The 20,728-nt window shown below is 32.5% G+C and overlaps 3 protein-coding genes across 3 annotated transcripts; 1 reads left to right on the top strand and 2 right to left on the bottom strand.

Annotated features, from left to right (window-relative positions):
* Positions 1 to 1,230: 1,230 nt before the first annotated feature.
* On the bottom strand, positions 1,231 to 2,042 carry LOC124927557 (thioredoxin-like). The gene is made up of 2 exons (XM_047467997.1): positions 1,745 to 2,042; positions 1,231 to 1,631 (listed from the first exon to the last, which is right to left on the bottom strand). Exons 1-2 carry the CDS (start codon positions 1,956 to 1,958, stop codon positions 1,309 to 1,311), a joined length of 537 nt encoding a protein of 178 aa, XP_047323953.1. The 5' UTR covers positions 1,959 to 2,042; the 3' UTR covers positions 1,231 to 1,308.
* Positions 2,043 to 3,032: 990 nt separating this feature from the next.
* On the top strand, positions 3,033 to 6,006 carry LOC124926452 (mediator of RNA polymerase II transcription subunit 9). The gene is made up of 7 exons (XM_047466679.1): positions 3,033 to 3,138; positions 3,221 to 3,293; positions 4,543 to 5,099; positions 5,201 to 5,263; positions 5,353 to 5,433; positions 5,564 to 5,622; positions 5,709 to 6,006. The coding sequence occupies exons 3-7, from the start codon at positions 4,566 to 4,568 to the stop codon at positions 5,764 to 5,766; spliced, it is 795 nt and encodes a 264-aa protein (XP_047322635.1). The 5' UTR covers positions 3,033 to 3,138; positions 3,221 to 3,293; positions 4,543 to 4,565; the 3' UTR covers positions 5,767 to 6,006.
* Positions 6,007 to 7,744: 1,738 nt separating this feature from the next.
* Positions 7,745 to 14,646, bottom strand: LOC124927854 (small glutamine-rich tetratricopeptide repeat-containing protein). The gene is made up of 10 exons (XM_047468341.1): positions 14,446 to 14,646; positions 13,477 to 13,736; positions 12,781 to 12,820; positions 12,433 to 12,569; positions 11,483 to 11,549; positions 11,165 to 11,264; positions 10,403 to 10,566; positions 9,129 to 9,175; positions 8,983 to 9,033; positions 7,745 to 8,252 (listed from the first exon to the last, which is right to left on the bottom strand). Exons 1-10 carry the CDS (start codon positions 14,516 to 14,518, stop codon positions 7,935 to 7,937), a joined length of 1,257 nt encoding a protein of 418 aa, XP_047324297.1. The 5' UTR covers positions 14,519 to 14,646; the 3' UTR covers positions 7,745 to 7,934.
* Positions 14,647 to 20,728: the final 6,082 nt, after the last annotated feature.

A 20,728-nucleotide genomic window follows, 5' to 3' on the forward strand; every position in this document is an offset into this window, starting at 1 on the left:
AGAGAAAATAAGTCTTTGTTCGTGATTTAATAGATGTCTCATAAGTTCATTGAGACTTATAGGTTCAACTCTTATTGTGATGGCAAAGACAAGTGATTCGAAGTCTAGTTCAAGGCCATTGAATATATATAAAAATCAGATCAATATCTTGAACATTTTGTCTAGAAATTGCAAGTGAGTGGCCTATAGATTTCATATTTGGTAAGAAATGCTAATATATTGTGAAGTTTCCCCTTTTTTAGGTTTGATTTGGTAGTTTCAATCCTATTAAGATTGACTAGAAAACACAGTTTTTATGGCTAATCAAAGTATCTTGTCGTGTAGTTTGTTTTTGTGGCAATTTGTGCAAAATTATTTTCTTAAGTGTATAAATTAACAAATATAGTATTATTGAGTCTTGAATCTCTCCTTCTTCAAATTGTGGATTCTTGATATTCTTGATTATGCCGTCTCGAGCGATAAGCGCGCATTCAATAGCAGATTTTCTTCTCCAATAAGATGTTTGATTAGATTGCATTATGTGATTTCTCATTACATAGTTATTTTGGTCCAACTTTAGTGATATTTTAGAAAGAACATTCTAGTTTTTGTCACTTATAATCTTGCTGGAGTTTTTGGTATACCAAGATGAACTGAAAATATGTAGGATTAAAGAAAAAGTATATGCACCGTTGAAGAAGAAAACAGTAATCAAGAATGAAAACGAACTTGTGTTGCTAAATATTTTTATTTGTTAATATATCTAATTTATGACATTTAGTTATAGAGTAAAAAAAGAGAATAATAAAATAATTCCTAATTAATTGGGATGGTAAATTGAGTAATAACTAATTGAGTTTATCACAGGATAATCACTTAACTTTTTAGCTTCTCTAATATCCTAAAAGATAATCTATTAAAATGTGTAAAATGAAGTAAAAATATGCTAATTAGTTATATTTATTTTGAATAATCCAGACCTTAATTATAATCCTTACTTAACTAATTAATCAAAATATAAAATATTCTTAGTCTTTTTTTCATTCAAAAAAATCAATTTTTCAAAATTTCTAAAGAAAACAGATTATCTAATTATAATCTAGTAGAATTATTGAACCCTATAAAGAACAAGTTCTAACCTTGAGTTGAGAATTGTGATTATGACATTTACATGACATTAGGTAATTGTGATATTGACTTGAAGATATACATACATTCATGACCACATATTACACAAGATCATATATAAAGAGAGAAAAGAGTAGTTTTATGTAATTAAAAATAACAATTGGGGATCTGATAATTAAATTCAGATATAATGAAATTAAGCTAACTAGAATCAATGTACTTCTCTATTGTGGTGGTGAGAGTAGATTTTGGAACAGCTCCAATGATGCTCTCCTTCCTTTCTCCATTCTTAAAGAACAAAACAGTAGGTATGCTTCTTATCCCATACTTTGTTGCTATATTTGGACTGTCATCGGTATTAAGCTTGTAACATGATAGTTTTCCAGCATACTCCTTTGCAAGTTCATCAATAACCGGAGCTATCATCCTACACGGCCCACACCATGGTGCCCAAAAGTCAACCAGAACAGGGGTTTCACTTCCAAGAACAAGTTTGTCCCAGCTTGAATCTGTCACCACTTGAACTGCAACCATATATAAATTCAGATTTCATTTCAAAGATAACATTTTTTTGAAAACCCAGAGCTCATATTGCAATAATTCATGTTCTTAAGGTTATGGGTTCGAAAAAATTAACCTTCGTTTATGGCTTCACGAGCTTTGCAGACGGTTGAGGGAACACTCCGGGGAGTTAGGTTGAGGGATGATGATTTGCTGAAGTTGAACTTCTTCTTGTTAGTGGGTAAAAGGAGTTTTTCTTTGAATGAAGAAGAATGGTGAGAGGGTGGAAGACCAACTGATCTGCAAGTGGCTGTAATTCTTCCAACCTGTAAGCAATTCTCAAGAGCCATTATTGGTCAATGGAGGAGGAAGAAGAAGAAGATGAATATGGGAGCAATTCTAATTGGGAGGATGATGTTTGATTTTTCTAGTGATGATATTTGAAGTTTTATCTAGAGATTGAGAAAGAAAATGAGAGTGGATAATTGTATGATGAATGTGAGGTGCTTAATATGCAACAAAATTCTTGTGGACACAATTTAGTTTAGCCTCACAAAAATGGAATTTTTCTACTATCATACATTTATTTATTTTGTGTTTATTCATTTGCTTTTTCTTTCTAGTGTAAACCTTTTTTTTTTATATACATAATAACTATTTCATTTTATTTTCAACAAACTATTTCAAATAAATTATTCCTAACAAATATATAAGGCACAATTACATTTTGTCTTTGTCGAATTTTAAATCGGTCGTCCTCGTTAGTAAAACTTTAATATTTTTAATTGTTTCAAATTTTTAACATTGTCATTTTTTTAAAAATATTTTAATAATTAAAAGAAACATGAATCTTTCTTTCTTTTTCTTTGTAAACATGTAAGATTAGGAGAAGAATAATGAATAGAAAATGAATAACATTATTTTTCTTTTTATTTATTTTTTTAAAAAAAATAATCTAATTAATTATGAATGTAATGTAGTGTAATATAAGTCCTTTTATTTATTTTTGAAAAAGTACTTTTAAGTATTCATGTAATTTAGGTATTAAAAGTTAAATATTTGAACTTTACTTAGATCTCCCAGTATAGCTTGAATTGAAATATTTTAAAATTCATATAAAATATGAACGATAAATAAATAAATTATTTGGATTTGAATTTTACTTTTTGTCACCAAATTATTTAGTGTTAGATATTTTAATTATTTTAAAATAAATATTTACAACTCTAAACAAGACAGAAAAATGAGGAGAATTAGGTAATTTGAGAATTTATTCTTACTATCATGTATTATATTCTAAAAAAACAATTATGATAATTGGAAATAGTCGGTTATGAACCGGACCTGATCGGTTCGGACACCCAGGCCTAACAACCGGACAAAATGACGTCGTTTTGAAAGCAATTATTGTAATGAATTCTGAAGAACTATCAACTTAGGGTTTTCTCTTCGACTCTTGGATCGTTCGACGGCCAGTGAAGAATCTAGGGTTCTCGAACGACGATTCGGACTTTCAGTAATCGGCATTAGGTAAACATTAGCGATTAATCAAGTAAGATTGCATTCTGTTAGGTAAGTAGATTGCTGATTCTTAAATCTTTGTGTAAGACAGTTCAAGAAGCAATCGGCGGGCATCTTATTCTTTCTGTTCTTCATTCTTTTGGTTGTTCGGCTAACTGTAACGGGTAAGTCTTATAATCTCTTAGTTTACAATTACATTCATAATCTGTAACATAATTTATTAGACATTAGAATTAGTCAAATAAATCCCAAATTAACTGATCATGATATATACAAATTTGGCCAATTTCTTTGATCACTTAGATACCCTCTATTGCTAGTTAGCTTAACTGATTCACTTTTCGAAGTTAGGAATAAAAATGATTTATTTGCGTTTTATTGGTGTACTTTCTGCAAGTGTTAAAGATTTAAAACTGCTATTGCTACTTGATTTCATTGGTGAACTAGAAAACTTTAATAGGTTATTGGGCTATAACATATTGCTGCATTTGTTCAGTTAAAAATATTTATACAAACTGCTCTACTGTCTATTGTATTTGCTACATTTGCTCAATTAAAAGGTAGTGAGTTGTTCAATTAAAATCTGATAAACTGATCCTTTATGATTTGTCTGATTCATCAGATATAGGGCTGAATATAGATGTTTAGCTAAAAAAACGAATCAATCTCACCCACAATTACCCTAATGCCTATTACTTTTAGACCCATCTCAAGGCTTATTCGAGAGCAGCTTCTTCTGAAAATCTTTTGGGTTTACTAATCTAATATCCTTTTGGTTTCTGTACAAGTTTTAGGCTACACATATGTTTGCATCAAGTATTAATTGACGTTGGCATTTCAAATCTCTTTGTCGTGTTCAAATTTGGTTATTTGCAGCTGGAATATATTTTCTTGTTGTAGTTTCGTCTATTTATGTTTGTTTTAAGATTTCCAAAATTTTAGATAAGAAAGTTCCTAAACCCAAGAAAGTACTATTTGTTCACGTGTTTGGTACAAACACAATTGTAAGTGATTTTCATCTAGTTTTGGTGTTTTTGTTTGATCACTGTTATGTTCTATAACATTTGTTGCTAACTGGTTAGTTTGACTATTTTAGTGTCAATTTCATTTGGTAGGCCAGCTCTTTAATAAGAGGTATAATTGCTATAATTAGTTGCTAACTGGTTAGTTTGACTGTTTTAGTAATATTGTTTTATAGCTACTGCTTCTAGTCATATCTCAGTTAACGATTATACTGACTAACCGACCAAACCGAACCGACATTCAACCACAACCAACGGTTAAAAATTTTAAAAGCCGAAGCCATAGGTCTGAATTAATTTTTAGATTTTTTTATTACTCAACTGAACCACTTAATATACCTATGCACCTACTACTCTAAAATAATGAATATAAACTTTGAGTTATCTCCAGCGGAGGATTCTGATTGAAGCGGAATGGATCATTCTTATGGAGGGAGTGGAAGCTGGTCAATGATCCCCAACATTTCTGTCCATGGAAGCCCAGCTACTCCCTCAAGCCAAGATCATCTCTATCTTCAACAACAACAACAACAACAACAGTTGCAACAACAGCAGCAGCAGCAACAACAATTTAAGCAATTCCAACAACAACATTTCCACCAACTTCAACAACAATCACAACAGTTTCTCCAACAACAACAACAACAATTTCAACCACAACAGGAGCAACATCATCAACAACAACAACATTCACCATTACAGTTGCAACAGCAACAACAATCACCATTACAGTTGCAGCAGTCACCATTGCAAATGCAACAACAACAACAATCGCCATTGCAGTTGCAACAACAACAACAACAATCGCCAATGCAGGTGCAAGTGCAAGTGCAACAACAGCAGCAACAATCGCCATTGCAATTGCAACAACAACAAAGATATCATCTGCAACAAGTTCAACAACAGCAACAGCAGCAGCCACTCGCTTCTCAATTCCATCTCCTTCACGTATGATGAAAGAAATACATATCCCTAATTTGGAGCAGTGTGGGATTTTACATTCTGGTTCTCCTTTCCCGGTTGCTAAGAAAAGTTCTTAATCTGTGCAGTTGGTGGAGAATTTAGCAGACGTGATTGATAATGGAACCCGCGATCAGCATTCTGATTCATTGGTTTGTGGTTCTTCTTCTAATTTCCATTGACTAATGACTGTTTGGTTGTTTTGTTCTTAATAATGATTGGTTCTTTTCTGATTGTAAAGGTGAATGAATTGAACAATCAGTTTGAGAAGTGCCAACAGCTTCTCAACTCTATATCAGGGTCGATTAATGGAAAAGCAATGGTAACAACTTATGCATTGATCTTGAAATATATGCTAGAAGATGTCATTTACAATTTCCCCAAGGGAAAGAATGAACAACAAATGAATTAATTAGAAATCTGATGGATTTTTTTCCAATAATTGTTTGTAGACAGTTGAAGGTCAGAAATGCGAATTGGAAGAGAGTGAAAGGATGCTAGCTCAGCGGAAGTATGCATAGATCTTATGATTCAGTACTAATGAAAATCTTTTGTAACTATTGAAACATTGATTTAGTAGTTTATTTTTATTTTCAGGGAGCTTATTGCCAAGTACAGATCTTCTGTTGAGGAGCTTATGAAGTCTGATGCATAAGTCACTTTTCATTCTCTTTATTGGTGAGGTATGAAGATCTTTTTTTTTTGTTTCTAGTGAAACAAATCTAAGTATTATTGTCATGTAATTGAATAATTGAGTTTATTGAAAATTTGTATGTATTGGGTTTTGATTTGGCATATTGCAACTTATTTAGAAGTTTGTCACAAAATTCTATTGGTAAATTGTTAAAGGGAAAATTGAATGTGATTTTTTTTTGGATTATTATTTCAATTTGTTATATTTTTTTTGGTATTTGATATTTTTAGTACCATATTCAAATTGATTTTTAGATTCTTTTGGTTATACCATGAGATTAAAATAATATAATATTACTATATATTTAAAAAAAATATATTTGATTTATCTTATAATGTATCATTATATATGTCACTCTTTATAAGAGATTTAATTGAAATAATAACATTTTTTTATTGATATATTTGTCCCTTTTTTCTACACGTTATAAAAGAAACTAGCCTGTGCATTTGCACGATTAATAATATAAAAAACCGTAAAAAAAAATTACGGATAACATTTTTAATTTTATTTTTAATCGTTTTAAGTTTATGGGTGGGTCAACCCACAATCCGACCCAAAATCCATTTACTCAACATCATTATATATATATATATATAGATTAGTTAGTTAGTTAAAAAGTTGAACTTATATTAATATTAAAATGTCCCAAGTTTATCAAATTTGGTGTTGAATTTAAAATATAAAGTCTTTGTAGCCTAGTTGGTTAAAGAGTTGTACTTATTTTGTTAGGTTGCAAGTTGTAGTCATTATATATATATATATATAGATTAGTTAGTTAAAAAGTTGAACTTATATTAATATTAAAAAGTTGAACTTATATTAATATTAAAACGTCCCGCGTTTATCAAATTTGGTGTTGAATTTAAAATATAAAGTCTTTGTAGCCTAGTTGGTTAAAGAGTTGTACTTATTTTGTTAAGTTGCAAGTTGTAGTCATTATATATATATATATATAGATTAGTTAGTTAAAAAGTTGAACTTATATTAATATTAAAAAGTTGAACTTATATTAATATTAAAACGTCCCGCGTTTATCAAATTTGGTGTTGAATTTAAAATATAAAGTCTTTGTAGCCTAGTTGGTTAAAGAGTTGTATTTGTTTTGTTAGGTTGCAAGTTCGAAACATACCTCTAGCATTTTTAATTTTATTTTTAACCGTTTTAAATTTAAAAACGGTTAAACCCACAATCCGACCTAAGTATCCAAATTAACCACAACTCTCGACCCGGCAATCCGGACACTTTAAAAATTAAGCATCATTATATATATAGATTAGTTTAATGAAAATTTTAAAATATATTATATTATTAGATTAGAATTGTATTTTATTATATAATATTAATAGGGAAATATATAACTAAAAATAATTATATATATATCTTTAATTAGTTATTAAATAATTAATAGACTAATAGTATACTAACTTAAATAGCTCATTCTAAATTTTATTTTAAAAAATGGTAAAACTCGCAATAAGATCGTTCTAATTAAGTTTATTTTGTTTTTCTCCTTAAAATAATCAAATAATAATAATAATAAAATCAAGTTTGTTTAAAAAAAAAAATTAAATCATAATCCAAATTGACATAAGAGTTTTTTTTTCATCATAACAACAAATATTTTCTATTGCAAAATAAAAAAACACATCAAAACAGCCAACATCAAAATGAATTGAAAATTTTGACCATGGCCAGAGCAAAATAATTTAAGATCCTTAAATATATTCGTTTTTGAAAAAACTCAACATTATATGATTAAATTATATTTTTACAAATTGTTCATATAATTTAACATTTAGATCAATATTATTTATTAATGTAACTAATTCTCAATTGAATTAAATAAAAAATAACTCCAAAAAAAATGACATGACAAGCTGTTTTTCCAAGTTGAGCACTAAGAAGTAAGGACTAATAACACATGAGTGCACGGATCTATAAAACATATTCTTTCAATTCTTATTAGCAAAATAGAAACTAATCATTTTTCTATTACTAAAAAAACAAAAATCAAGGAACTCCCAAAAAAACATTAGTCAATCCAGACTGAAATACAAAATATCTTAAGATTAACATATATTATACAGTACAAATAAATAAAAAAAAGGGAGGGTCGGGGAAGACACTTAACTTTGTGGTTGTCTTTCATTTGAACCGTCGGATGGATTCCCACCTGGAACAGCAGCACCACCAGAAAACATTCCCATCATTGATCTCAAAGTGCCGGCAATATCATTTGGCATATGTTGTTGCCCTGAATTCAGATTAATGTTTATTTCTGGTACTGTCGATGCACCTGAACTCGATGACATTCCTTGAAAATTACTAGTAATTCCCGAGAGCATGTTTGCAATGTCTGCTGGCATTTCATTTATATTAAATGAAATTGGTGTGGTCTGGTTTGTTGAGAATCCTCCTTGGCCAGATTCGGTTGAATTTGAGTTCTGTGAGATGATAACAAAATAAAACGTAAATAAGAGGGGTAGACGTTAATATACCACGATAATTCCATTGGTTTGTTATCAACTTTTTCTTGATGATTCTTAATAAAAAAAATCACATTTTAATCTAAATTCATGATTAAAAAACGTTGTAATTGTAACAAAATATCCATTTTCAAATAGGCTCAAAATGAGAGTATTCATGCTTGTGACATCAAGGTATACATTCAGATATTGTCTACTATATGAAAAATTCAACTTTTTTTCTCTTTAGGCCTTGACTTCTTTTGATCAAAATGGTCCTTTTACAAAAGTACAGTTATATGGGTCTACCTCATTTGGAAACACTTGTTAAATTTGTTTTTGTATCCAGATCAAAAAATAAATTTTTATAAATCTGTCTCTTACAAATGTCACTTACTAAGTTTAGTTTTGATATCTGAATCTAAATGCAGAAACAAAATAAAAAGTGTTTATAAATTTGTTTTTGTATCTTAGATCAAGAAATAAATTTATAAATTTGTCTGACTAAGCTTAGTTTTTGTATGTGTTTTTATTTGAATCTGTATCCAGGTGTGGAAACAAAATAAAAAAGCTGCACATGGGACATGGTATAATCATAAATTTTGAATCAGAAGCAAAGACCCTTTATCTTCTTATGACTCAATTTACTGAAAACCTTCTTAATTGCCACAGCTTTTGCACAAATCGAAGTGATCTCTATTATGGTTACCTGTTGATGCTCTCTCCTTTGTTGTTCCTCTTTCAATTTTTGCTCGGCTGACTAATTTGCAAATTCAAAATAAGTTTATGAAACCAAGGATCACAAAAACAGATCATAATAATAAAACAATAATGACTATGGATGATGTGACTGACCCGAATATTTTCCTTTACAGAAGCATTATTTGGATCTAATAGCAATGCTGCCAAAAGAAAATATCACATATTAGGATAAAAGTTGATATGTCTACATGGATCCAAACTTCAAAGTGATGTTCATGCTTGTTCAAATTACTTTAGAAGCTTCCCTTAAATTCTTAAACCATCTATACACAATTGTTATAACTCCACAATCCCAATTCTTTGCAGTGACGGATTTAACCAGGAAATAAGAAATGACGGTGAGATGTAAGAGTCATTTTAGAAAGATCATGGAGTAACATGAGCTTCCTACCTCCTATATAAATCAATTGAAGACGAGCTAAAGATAACAAAGACACAAAAGAAATACCGGAATTATAGCATCAATGCCTACATTATGATAGATATTAAAATTGGTTATTCTTACTATTAGAAACAGGTTCTTCGAGAGTTTTTTTTGTAAGGCTGGCATTACTGATCACAAGAGCCAGAAAACCAAGATATTGTAATGTGAAGCTCATAGGGTATACATATATGGAAATGTTAGATCCTGAATGCAATGAAAAGAGTGACTTAAGGATAAAGAGTAGGGTTTAGGGTAGGAATGACATTTACAGGTTCTCATCCCCATCTTCTAAGTCTCACCTTCCTTTCTCTGATCTCTCATTCCATTCTTTATTGAAAATCCTAATTTCTATAATCATTATTATTAGATGTTACAGTTTGCTCCTAGTACTTCATGCCAAACCCTGGTCAGAATTGATGGACAAAAACCTAAGGATACAAATATAAAAACCCCTAGTTCTAACATCTATTTGATCTAATGTCATATTTCCCATATATCGCAAGCCACTAAGGATTCCGTTATCCCCAAATAAGACTAGTAATAATGCATATACAAAAGGAACCCTGTTATATGTGTATAGAAAAGAACATGAAGTCAAGTTATTCAAACAACTATGTAACCATGTTAGGACCCTGGAGATATTTTGCACAAAAGAATGGCTAGATCCAGTATGCTTAAAAGTTTGTGTGATTGCGGTAAGAAGAAGAAAAAAATTATAGCAATACCAGAATCAGAAAGAAAATCTAGAGAAAATCATCAAATAAACATGCTCTTAGAAATTAAGATGTAACCAGATTTGTCATCCTTTAATGTGTAATATGCGGAAAGCAATACTAAAATTGTAGCCAGATAAACATAATTTATAGAAATTAGGATGTAACCAGATTTTTCATGAATAAGTATAGAACAAACCTAACATGCAACAAAAATTTATAGAACAAACCTTTGACAAATCCTTTCTCAATAGCATCCTTGTACTTCCCTTGTGCATAATAAGCAAAGCCTAATCGGCTGTATGCCTTGCTGTAGTTCGGGTTGATTTCAGCAGATTTCAAGCAGTCCCTAATTGCTTCTTCATAATGTTGAATCTGGGTGTATGCTGCTGCCCTGATAATACATATCATAACCCACGGGAAATTTGTTAAGTACTGTCAATATTTTAACACTAGGAAATTAATCAAATTATGTTGCCATAGGTAAAATAGTTTTTATGTAATTTTCCGACATTAGTTTCATATTTAATCAAATCAACTTACATATCAAGTAATTAATTTAGATATGCATTTGGTTATTAAGCATTTAATTTTCAAATACTTCAAATTAAGTAAAACATGCGGCACTTAATTTATAGTTATATCAAACGCACCCTAAATCTACTCAATAAGTTCGTCATTAAGAACTTGGGCTTACAACAGAACACTAGTCATTTTTACACCATGTGTTGCTCAAATATTGAGTTTGCTAAGCCCTAGTACACATGCAAAATTTCCCTCACCGTTCCCTTTTTTCTATGTATTCTCTCTTCACTCTCTTTCACAAATCCACACCTGATTATACTCAGCAAAAAAGAATCAACCTTTCACATAAGCAATGAATAAACAGACAATATAAACTAGAAACACTCGACTACAGCTGTAAATTATCACCAATTATAGGAGCTTCCTTTGCAAATCAATAAAATGAATTAGTGCATATTCTAGCGAACCTGTTGCAATAGTAGATTGCATTGTCTTTAATAAGACAAATAGCAAATGTATACAGCTCAACCGCATCAGAATGTGAGTGTGATTGCAGGGCCTTGTTTCCTACACGAAAAACAGAGTATAATTTCATCACTGGATCATAATTCAACATGAAAAATAAATCGACCATGATTATGAAACTCATCCTATTATCTCTCTGAACCTTAAAGTAGGCAGAAGGCAGCAAGGATATTCTTTGAAAAAATTAATAATAGTGGATACATATAAATAACATTCAAACACCAATAGTAGCTCCCATAAAGTAAAAATCATGTACATACCTAGAATTTTGAAAGCATCAGCAAGGTTTTTCTTGTCAAACGTCGTGACACCATTTTTTTGCATCTCCTGAAATATAACATTTATTATTGTCATTTAGAGGTGTATGAATAGACTACAAGTTATAAATTCATGTTTCAAGTAAGATTGCAACATGGCCTTCACCAGTTATTGATAAAAATCTAAACTGTAAGTAAAAGGCAACTCCCATATGCAAGACTGGGTAAAAAGTTATCCAGTTAAAATTTCATATTGGAACAGAACCATGTGGAAGAACTAAAGCTTAGATTTTCCAAATGACTCCATCTAAACCATAACAGTCAAAAAGTTGGCAGTAGGTATGTTGGAGATTGAAAAGGCTCGCTTAGCTCATTGATAAACCCAAGACTCATTGCTACAAGATCGTGGGTTCGAATCTTCATACAAATATGTTTTAAAATGTATGTTGGAGGTTGAGAAGAGAGTGGTAGCTCTCGCCTTTTTATTCCATCTCGTTCATTGTAAGACGCAAGCTTTTATATATGGAATGCTATTCATTTAGAGTAGACATGATTGTTATGTTATATTATGAGCATAAGAATCCTTTAATACTTCTTTGTAGTCTTACAAAGGCATTTTTGGATTCTCTTGCATTTACTAGCTATTAAAAATATCAACTTTTCTTTTTCCCAAAATAAAATATCAACTTTTCTTTAAACCTTTACTCTACTGAAATTTGGATCAATACGAAGATTAATGGTGCCCAGAATGAAAGGAATATAAAATGGACTATCATGATGTCACTCTTATATCTAATGAAGAACTCTGAATTTTTATTAGCACTTTGAGATTGATGAATGCAATAAACTAGCTTTTGTACACAAGCCATGATATCTATGATTATAATGAATCACTTAATAGAAAGTTTGAACGAATAAATTCACGAGGGAAGTTTGCACAATAGAGAAAATACTTTCAGGGCATTGTGGAATGACTTTGTTGCCCTATCCAGTTGAATCTGATCATCAAGTCCATCAGATGTAGGCTTAAAATAGCGATCTTTTTCAAGCGCAGCAAAAAACTGCCCAAAAAGTTCATCATCAAATATCCCTGATACAGGCAGGTAAATGAGTGAAAAAATATCATCAGATGTAAGATTAATTATAAATAATAAAAGTTCACATTAAGGACTCCCTAACATTGGATACAATTCTCCTCTGAATGCCAAGTTTCATTCATGCATTTAACAAGGTCAACAAGCAATCTCGTCTGAGAAAAATGTAAATAGCATGAAGTATTAATCAATTAAGTCTATACTCACCCGAAACAGAAGATTGTTTTGCTGAATCTTCCCCTTGATTCTGTTCCCAGAAATAAAGGAAAAATTAAATAAAATTATTAACCTTGTTTGTTAAACGAACTTATTACCTTTAACCCTAGAACTGACATAAGGATAATGATTTGTTACAATTTCTCTCCATCTTCATAAACCATAAAGTAAATAAAGATTGGTAAACAGTCATTCTTGAAAGATTAGAAGCATGGAACGAAAGTAAAGGTATAGGTGCCATCAGGATTAGAAGCAGAAGTAGATATATTCTTCAAAAGACAAGGTAGAAGAGAACCAAGAAAAGCACTTTTATATTGCTAAGGGAAAATTGCAATCTACCTAATTTGGTGGTCCAACTGTTAGAACTTGGAACATGTATTTTGACACAATTTTATACAAACCCGATTGCCTGTAAATATAGGCAGGTGTAATGAGAAACTTCAATTTCAGGGGTTAGATACAGCATCAGTTATGGGATGTTACAACTATTACAATCGAAATAAAATTTTCAAAATAGAGCATATCACCTACAAACTTCCTGTAACATAAAAGTTATTTCTATTGCATTTTTACCAGCTCCTTTTCCTAAGCCTATAAGGTAACATGTTGAGTATCGTACATAGTCCGAACAAAAGCAAAACAATAAAAGAAGAAGAATAAAGAACATCATGAACAAGATTTACTAACCAGATTTTGCGATCCCTCATACAACTTAGCATCAGAAACGTTTTGACCCGTGGATGTTGAAGATACGTCTGTAGACGATCTCTCAGCTGATTCCTTTGATAATTGCTTTTGTTGCTCATTTGTTTCCAACGAATTGAATATGCTAACCAATTGATCAGGCTTAGTTTGACTGTGATCATCAGGATGTATATTAAACACCTCTGACAAGCATTCTTTTGCTACCTCAATACTTTCATAGTCAACCCCAGGAGATGGTTCAACTGTACCCAAAAATCATAATAGATATTGGTAGGTTTTAATGAAAATGACATATCCTGCTGTATGAACAAAATGCACCAGAACAACATATACAAATGTATAACATCCATAATTGAACAGTAGAAGTAGACACATTCTCTCCTATTATTTAGAATCAAGGATAACATATGGATCATGTTTTGAATAAAAAACTAAGTTAAAACGGATCTTATGATTCATTTATTCTTCGTTGTTTGAGGTTAGAGAATGAATTCAGACAACATAATAAGCAAAATCAGATATATATAAATCAAATGCACAAAATTGGATATTGGCATAGATAACCGACAATATCTAACCTAATAAGACTAAAGCATAATCGGCACATTTAGATCTCATCCAAAAAATTTCCAAGAAAAAGTTCAAACAAAAAATTGCATAAATTTTTGAAACTAAAAATTATATTTTATAAACATCCAAATTCTTAATCTTAATTCAGAATCTCCATAGGGTTTTAAGATTTGATAGCGAACATCAGCTTGAAGATATGTACATAGTACGAAATTCAGCTGATTACAATCCGTAGAGTCAAATAATTAGTCTTTATTTTGTTAAAATCTGCACTGCATATTGCCGTTCAAATAGACAGAATACATTGACGTAAAGAAGATGCACACATAAAGATACACAGAGAGAGTGAGTAAGAGAGAGAGAGAGAGAGAGAGAGTGAACCAGAATTAAGGAAATCGAGGAAAGCGCGGACGATTCGACGAGAGAGCGGAGAATCAGTCTTCAAATTGGCCATGGTAGGTGGAGCAGAAGGTGGGTTAAGCGCGACCCCGGTTCACGCGTATATCTGTGATCGAGTTCGAGTCTTGGATTTGCAGCAGAGTCGGCAGGTTGGTTTATTCAGACTTGGACCGTGTTTGATTGTGCGTGCCATGTATGACTTCAAAACCAAGGTAAATGTTATTATTTTATTAAATCAAACTTTTTAAAAAGAATATCATATTTATAAAAAAAAAAAAAAAAAAACTTAACCAATTCATCTTGATTTACATGAATTTATTTAAAATATATATTTCATATTTTTATTTAATAATATCATAATAAATAATAAAATATTTTTATAATTAATAAGATTAATAATTTTAATTTATATATATAATCTACTTATAATTATTCTAATAAAAAGATTTTATTTTAAAATTATAATATATATAATACATTTATTTAGATTAACTATTAAATCTTTATTAAATAAATACTGAACTAAAACAATAAAATAATAATTAAAATATTTTATATTAACAATTTTATTTTAATAAATTTATAAAAAATATTTATATATATATATTAAGTAACAATGTATTATAAATAGAATTATATATAAATTAAAATTATTAATCTAAATAAAAAAATAAAATTAGGTAGTGTATTGATCTTAAAATGATGTAGGGTGGGCGATCTAAAAAAAACGACAATCTTTTGGATATATCACGTAGCTGATTTTCGAACTATAGTAGTGTGATATTAATATACAATTTTCATCAGTCTAGAAGATGATAAAAATACATTGATTATCTCACGTAGCTAGTCTTTGACTATAGTAGTATGATATTAATATATAATTTTCATGAATCTAAAAGATGATGAAAATACCTTGATTATCTCACGTAGCTGGTCTTTGTTCTATAGTAGTGTGAGATTAATATATATGCAGAAGATCTACACTCGCACATGGACACAAACCCTTTGATTATCCCATTTAGTTGGTCTCCATACTATAGTAACATTAGACTAGTACACAATTTTCGTCGATCTAAAAGATGTTGCGAACCACTTAGCTATCTCACGTAGCTAGTCTTCGGACTATAGTAGCATAAGATTAATACAAATTTTTTTTGTCAATCTAGAAAATGATACAAATTTCGTGCACTAGCTTGCGATTTTGGTTTTGCACAACAAAACAAATATGTATCAAACAAAGTGGACGACGACCACCACGAATGACCACCGAACCACCAAAAGGGGCCGTAGGAAAAGTATCAGGCAAGAACTCAGGTGCGGGAAGGCACACACCTAGGCCCGTGGGCTCAATCTACGACATGGATCCAAGCAAGAAGAAAGATAGTAAGAAGATAAGATAGAGAGAAGATTAGAATTGATATTGTGTATATTATTGATAAACAATAGACATATATATATACATGAAATGGGAAAATGAAAAGTCTAAGACTATGAAAAGCTAAGAATATGAAAAGCTAGAAATACGAAAAGTTTTTAAATAATAAATGAGGAATTAATTATTTGGTTTAATATCCTCCCGCAAACGAAACGGAGTGGCACACACCGTGAGTTTGTCACGTAATAGAGCAAAACGGTTTGTCGCAAGTCCTTTGGTGAGTATATCTGCAATTTGATTATCAGTAGGTATGTACCGGATGGTGAGAGATTTTTGAGCAACACGTTCACGGACAAAGTGAAAATCAATCTCTATATGTTTTGTACGAGCATGGAAGACAGGATTGGCGGTGAGAAAGGCAGCACCAATATTATCACACCAGAGAGTGGGAGGTTGAATGAGAGAGACACGAAGTTCTTGTAGTAGAGATTGAAGCCAAATGAGTTCAGCAGTGGCATGGGCTAGAGCTCGGTATTCAGATTCTGTGCTAGATCGAGCAACAACCTGTTGTTTCTTGGAATTCCACGAGATAATATTATCACCCAAAAATATGCAATAACCTGTTGTAGAACGCCGGTCGTCAGGACAACCAGCCCAATCAGAGTCAGAAAAGGCAGAAAGTTCAATTGATGATGATGGACGAATAAGAAGTCCATGATGAGACGTGTTACGAAGATAACGAAGAATTCTTTTTACAGCAGTCCAATGAGTGGTAGTAGGTGACTGCATAAATTGACAAGCACGATTAACAGCAAATGAAATATCTGGTCGAGTATTAGTTAAATATTGTAAAGCTCCAACAGTACTGCGATAGAGAAATGGATCAGGGAGAATGTCACCATCATGTCGAGATAAGGATGACCCAGAAGATATTGGGGTATGAAGAGGTTTTGAGTCACTCATATTGGCTCGAAGGAGAATGTCTTTAATATATTTGGATTGAGATAGAAAAATACCAGAAGTAGAACGATGAACTTCAAAACCAAGAAAGTAGTGTAGTGGTCCCAAATCTTTGATGGGAAAAAGATTGTTGAGTTGAGAGATAATGGAGGAGATGTGAGAAGAGGAGTTGCTAGTAAAGATGATATCATCCACGTAAACAAGAAAAAATGATGTAGTATTGGGAGAGTGATGAATGAATAAAGATGTATCGTTTTTGGATTCATGAAAACCAAGGGAAAGAAGAGCAGTTTTCAGAGTAGTATGCCATTCACGAGGGGCTTGTTTGAGACCATAGAGGGCTTTGTGAAGTTTGCACACATGGTTAGGATAATCAGGATGAATAAAACCAGGCGGTTGAGACATAAACACTTCTTCCTTGAGAGTTCCGTGTAAAAAGGCATTGCTGACATCAAGTTGATGAATTGGCCATTGTTGAGTGACAGCAAGAGATAAGATAGTCCGGATAGTAGTATGTTTTACAACCGGGCTAAAAGTCTCTAGATAATCAATGCCTTCTTGTTGATGAAAACCTTTTGCAACTAACCGAGCTTTGTGTCGTTCAATGGAACCATCAGCTTTTTGTTTGACTTTAAAAATCCATTTGCACCCCACAATATTCTGAGAGGATTGAGGAACAAGAGTCCACGTCTTGTTTTGAATGAGGGCATTAAACTCATTTGCCATAGCAGAACGCCATTGGGGATCTTTGTTGGCAGCGGAAAAACATGTTGGTGGAGAGATGGAGATTGTGGCAAGATTTGCATTATGAAGAGCACGAGTTTTAGCACGTGTGATCATATGATGAGAAGAGCATTCCGGAGCATGAATGGCGGTGGAGAGCCCACGTGTATGAATGGGTGAGTTAGGTGAGTTGTCTAGTGAAGGTAGATTATTGGTGGTTGGTGATGGTGGGGGTTCATATGATGAGGAATTAGATGAGGTTGAGGGTTCATATGAAGAGGAATGAGATGATGATGGTGTTTCATTAATTGGTGAATTAGATAGGGTGATTTGGGGAGAAGTAGAAGTAGGTAATGGAGATGATGGGATGGTTGTTTGAGATGTGGGGATAGGTATATTTATGAATGATATTGGTGATGGTGGTTCAGATGGAGGATTGGTTTGGTTTGATAGAGTTGAAAAAGGGAATGTTTGCTCATCAAAAGTAACATGCCGTGAAATGTAGATACGGCCAGTAGGAATATGTAGACATCGATATCCTTTATGATCGGGACTGTAGCCAATAAACGTGCACCGAATGGATTTAAAGTCCATTTTGTGTTGATTGTATGGTCTCATTAGAGGATAACATGCACATCCGAAAACCTTCATAAATGCATAATCAGGTGTTCGTTTATACAAACATTCATATGGAGACTTATTCCTCAAGACGGGTGTAGGAAGTCGGTTGATGAGAAAAGCAGCAGTGAGACAAGCATCATCCCAATATTCATATGGCATGGATGATTGAGCTATTAATACTTGATATATCTCAGTTAGATGACGGATTTTCCGTTCAGCAACACCATTCTGTTCGCTTGTGTATGGACAAGAAAGACGATGTTGAATTCCATTGAGTTCAGTTAAGGATCCAAAATTACGGTATTCACCACCCCCGTCAGTTTGAAGTATTTTGATCTTCTTGTTGAACTGATTTTCTACCAAAGCTTTGAATTTCGTAAATGTAATTAAAACATCGGATTTCTTTTGGATGGGATAAACCCATGTGAAGCGGCTAAAGTCATCAACAAAATGAACAAAGTAGCGGCAACCTGAGTTTGAAAAAACCGGAGATGGACCCCATACATCAGAATAAATTAAATCAAGTGGAGCATTAGTTCGTGACGATGAGACATTGAAAGGCAATTTATGTGCTTTCCCTAACTGACAAGCTTCACAAAATGGAACATTTTTATTTCCAATTATTGGTAACATGAAACGTGAAATAAGAAATGATGTGGTTGAAGCTGATGGATGCCCCAAACGATGATGCCATGTTGTTGCTGATGATCGGGTGCCAATAAGAGCTTGTTTATTTGTAGGTGCCGGAGAAAGATAATATAGCCCGTCTTTAAGTTTGCCCCGAAGTACCTCTATCTTCGTATTGCGGTCCTTTACCGAACAATATGATGGATGAAATTCAAAGAAGACGTTATTATCGGCAGTAAAACGAGCAATGCTCAAAAGATTTTTCGATATGTGAGGTACATGCAAAATATTTCGTAAATGTAGTGGTTTTGGCACAGAATTAATCTTGGAGTTGCCAATATTAGAAATTGACAAAGACTCACCATTACCAACAATTATTTTTTCATTACCTTGATAAGGAGAATGAGTATGAAGGTTTTCCAGATCAGAAGTAATATGATCTGATGCACCCGAATCGGCGTACCAAGCGGGGTCGGAGATAACCGTTGTTGATGCCATCATTGCTGTATGAGGAATACTAGGCATAAAATTCTGATCAAATCGACGACGACAATTGGTGACTGAATGCCCAAAAATGTTACATAATTGACATTGTATATGAGCACGACAATTGTTGGAAGTGTGACCAGTTTTATCACATGTATTGCATTTTGGTCTATTATTTCCTGCGTTACGATTTTCAAAATTTTGACGATTCCCAGAAAAATTATTGTGTCCATTATAGGACTGTTTGCTAGGCCCATTATAACCATTGTTGGACCTATTATTTTTCAGCCCAATCATGCTTGACCTATCAACGCCAGACCCAAGAATGCTTTGTTCGTTAGATCCACCATGTCCATTAGAAGAGGAATATTGATGGTTTCTGAAAGAAGATGAAAAGCCTCGTGATTGCCCTTTCGAGTTCCATCCGCGACTGTTTTCTTTAATAACAATATTCGCTGATCTATTTGAGACGTTAGAATGAGAGAGTTCGAGACGTTGTTCTTGATTTAGAAGAAGCCCCGTGAGATCTTCAATGCTCACTGGTTCAACTCGTGTTGTTACAGCAACAACAAGGGAATCATATTCAGGGCCGAGGCCACTAAGAACGTAGGTAAGGAGATCCAAATCAGAGACTTTTTCGCCGATAGAGGCAAGTGAATCGGCAATAGATTTTACAGATTGCAGATAATCAGTCATACTTTTTGTTCCTTTCTTTTGAGTTTGAATAAGAAGTCGTAACTGAACTAACCGTGCCCTAGATTGAGTTGCAAACATTTTCTCCAAGGCCGTCCATAGTCGAAATGACGTTTCACAAGCATCACCAACAACTTGAGCCAATATAGGTTCGGTGAGGGTGGAGAGAAGCCAACTTATGATACGTTGATCTTGTTCTTCCCATGATTCGAAAGCAGGATTGACGATCATGACTGCTTCTGAAGTTCCTTCTGCCGGAGCAAGAGTTGGGCTCGGGGCAAGAAGAGTTCCGTTGACATAAGAAAAAAGACGATTCCCCTTTAAAACGGGAATAACTTGAGATCGCCAGAGTACGAAATTTTGTTGATTCAGTTTCACAGAAATAGGCTGGAGGAAAGAAGAAGCTAATAGAGGAATATTTTTACTCTCAGCCATTACTTAGGATCGAAAAAGAAATTAATCAGAAGCTCTGATACCAAGAAGAAAGATAGTAAGAAGATAAGATAGAGAGAAGATTAGAATTGATATTGTGTATATTATTGATAAACAATAGACATATATATATACATGAAATGGGAAAATGAAAAGTCTAAGACTATGAAAAGCTAAGAATATGAAAAGCTAGAAATACGAAAAGTTTTTAAATAATAAATGAGGAATTAATTATTTGGTTTAATAAAGCACAACAAGGGCACCCAACCCCTTGGTCAACGCAACAGAAGAGCTGTCAACATACGCGGAAGGGGGTCAAAGCAACCGAGTGTAGTTAATCGCCTAATG

The sequence above is a fragment of the Impatiens glandulifera genome, chromosome 2 (genome assembly GCF_907164915.1).
Source record: "Impatiens glandulifera chromosome 2, dImpGla2.1, whole genome shotgun sequence".
Taxonomy (NCBI): Eukaryota; Viridiplantae; Streptophyta; class Magnoliopsida; order Ericales; family Balsaminaceae; genus Impatiens; species Impatiens glandulifera.

What these genes read in the sequence shown, in the direction of transcription:
- LOC124927557 (XM_047467997.1), bottom strand. Translation starts at nt 1,958, where the DNA reads ATGGCTCTTGAGAATTGCTTACAGGTTGGAAGAATTACAGCCACTTGC. An exon ending in TCGTGAAGCCATAAACGAAG is followed by an intron (nt 1,632 to 1,744) that starts GTTAATTTTTTC and finishes ATATGGTTGCAG; the next exon opens with TTCAAGTGGTGACAGATTCA.
- LOC124926452 (XM_047466679.1), top strand. Translation starts at nt 4,566, where the DNA reads ATGGATCATTCTTATGGAGGGAGTGGAAGCTGGTCAATGATCCCCAAC. An exon ending in ATCAGCATTCTGATTCATTG is followed by an intron (nt 5,264 to 5,352) that starts GTTTGTGGTTCT and finishes CTGATTGTAAAG; the next exon opens with GTGAATGAATTGAACAATCA. An exon ending in AGGATGCTAGCTCAGCGGAA is followed by an intron (nt 5,623 to 5,708) that starts GTATGCATAGAT and finishes TTTTATTTTCAG; the next exon opens with GGAGCTTATTGCCAAGTACA.
- LOC124927854 (XM_047468341.1), bottom strand. Translation starts at nt 14,518, where the DNA reads ATGGCCAATTTGAAGACTGATTCTCCGCTCTCTCGTCGAATCGTCCGC. An exon ending in CATTCCACAATGCCCTGAAA is followed by an intron (nt 11,550 to 12,432) that starts GTATTTTCTCTA and finishes GTTATATTTCAG; the next exon opens with GAGATGCAAAAAAATGGTGT. An exon ending in CTGTAAAGGAAAATATTCGG is followed by an intron (nt 9,034 to 9,128) that starts GTCAGTCACATC and finishes TTTGCAAATTAG; the next exon opens with TCAGCCGAGCAAAAATTGAA.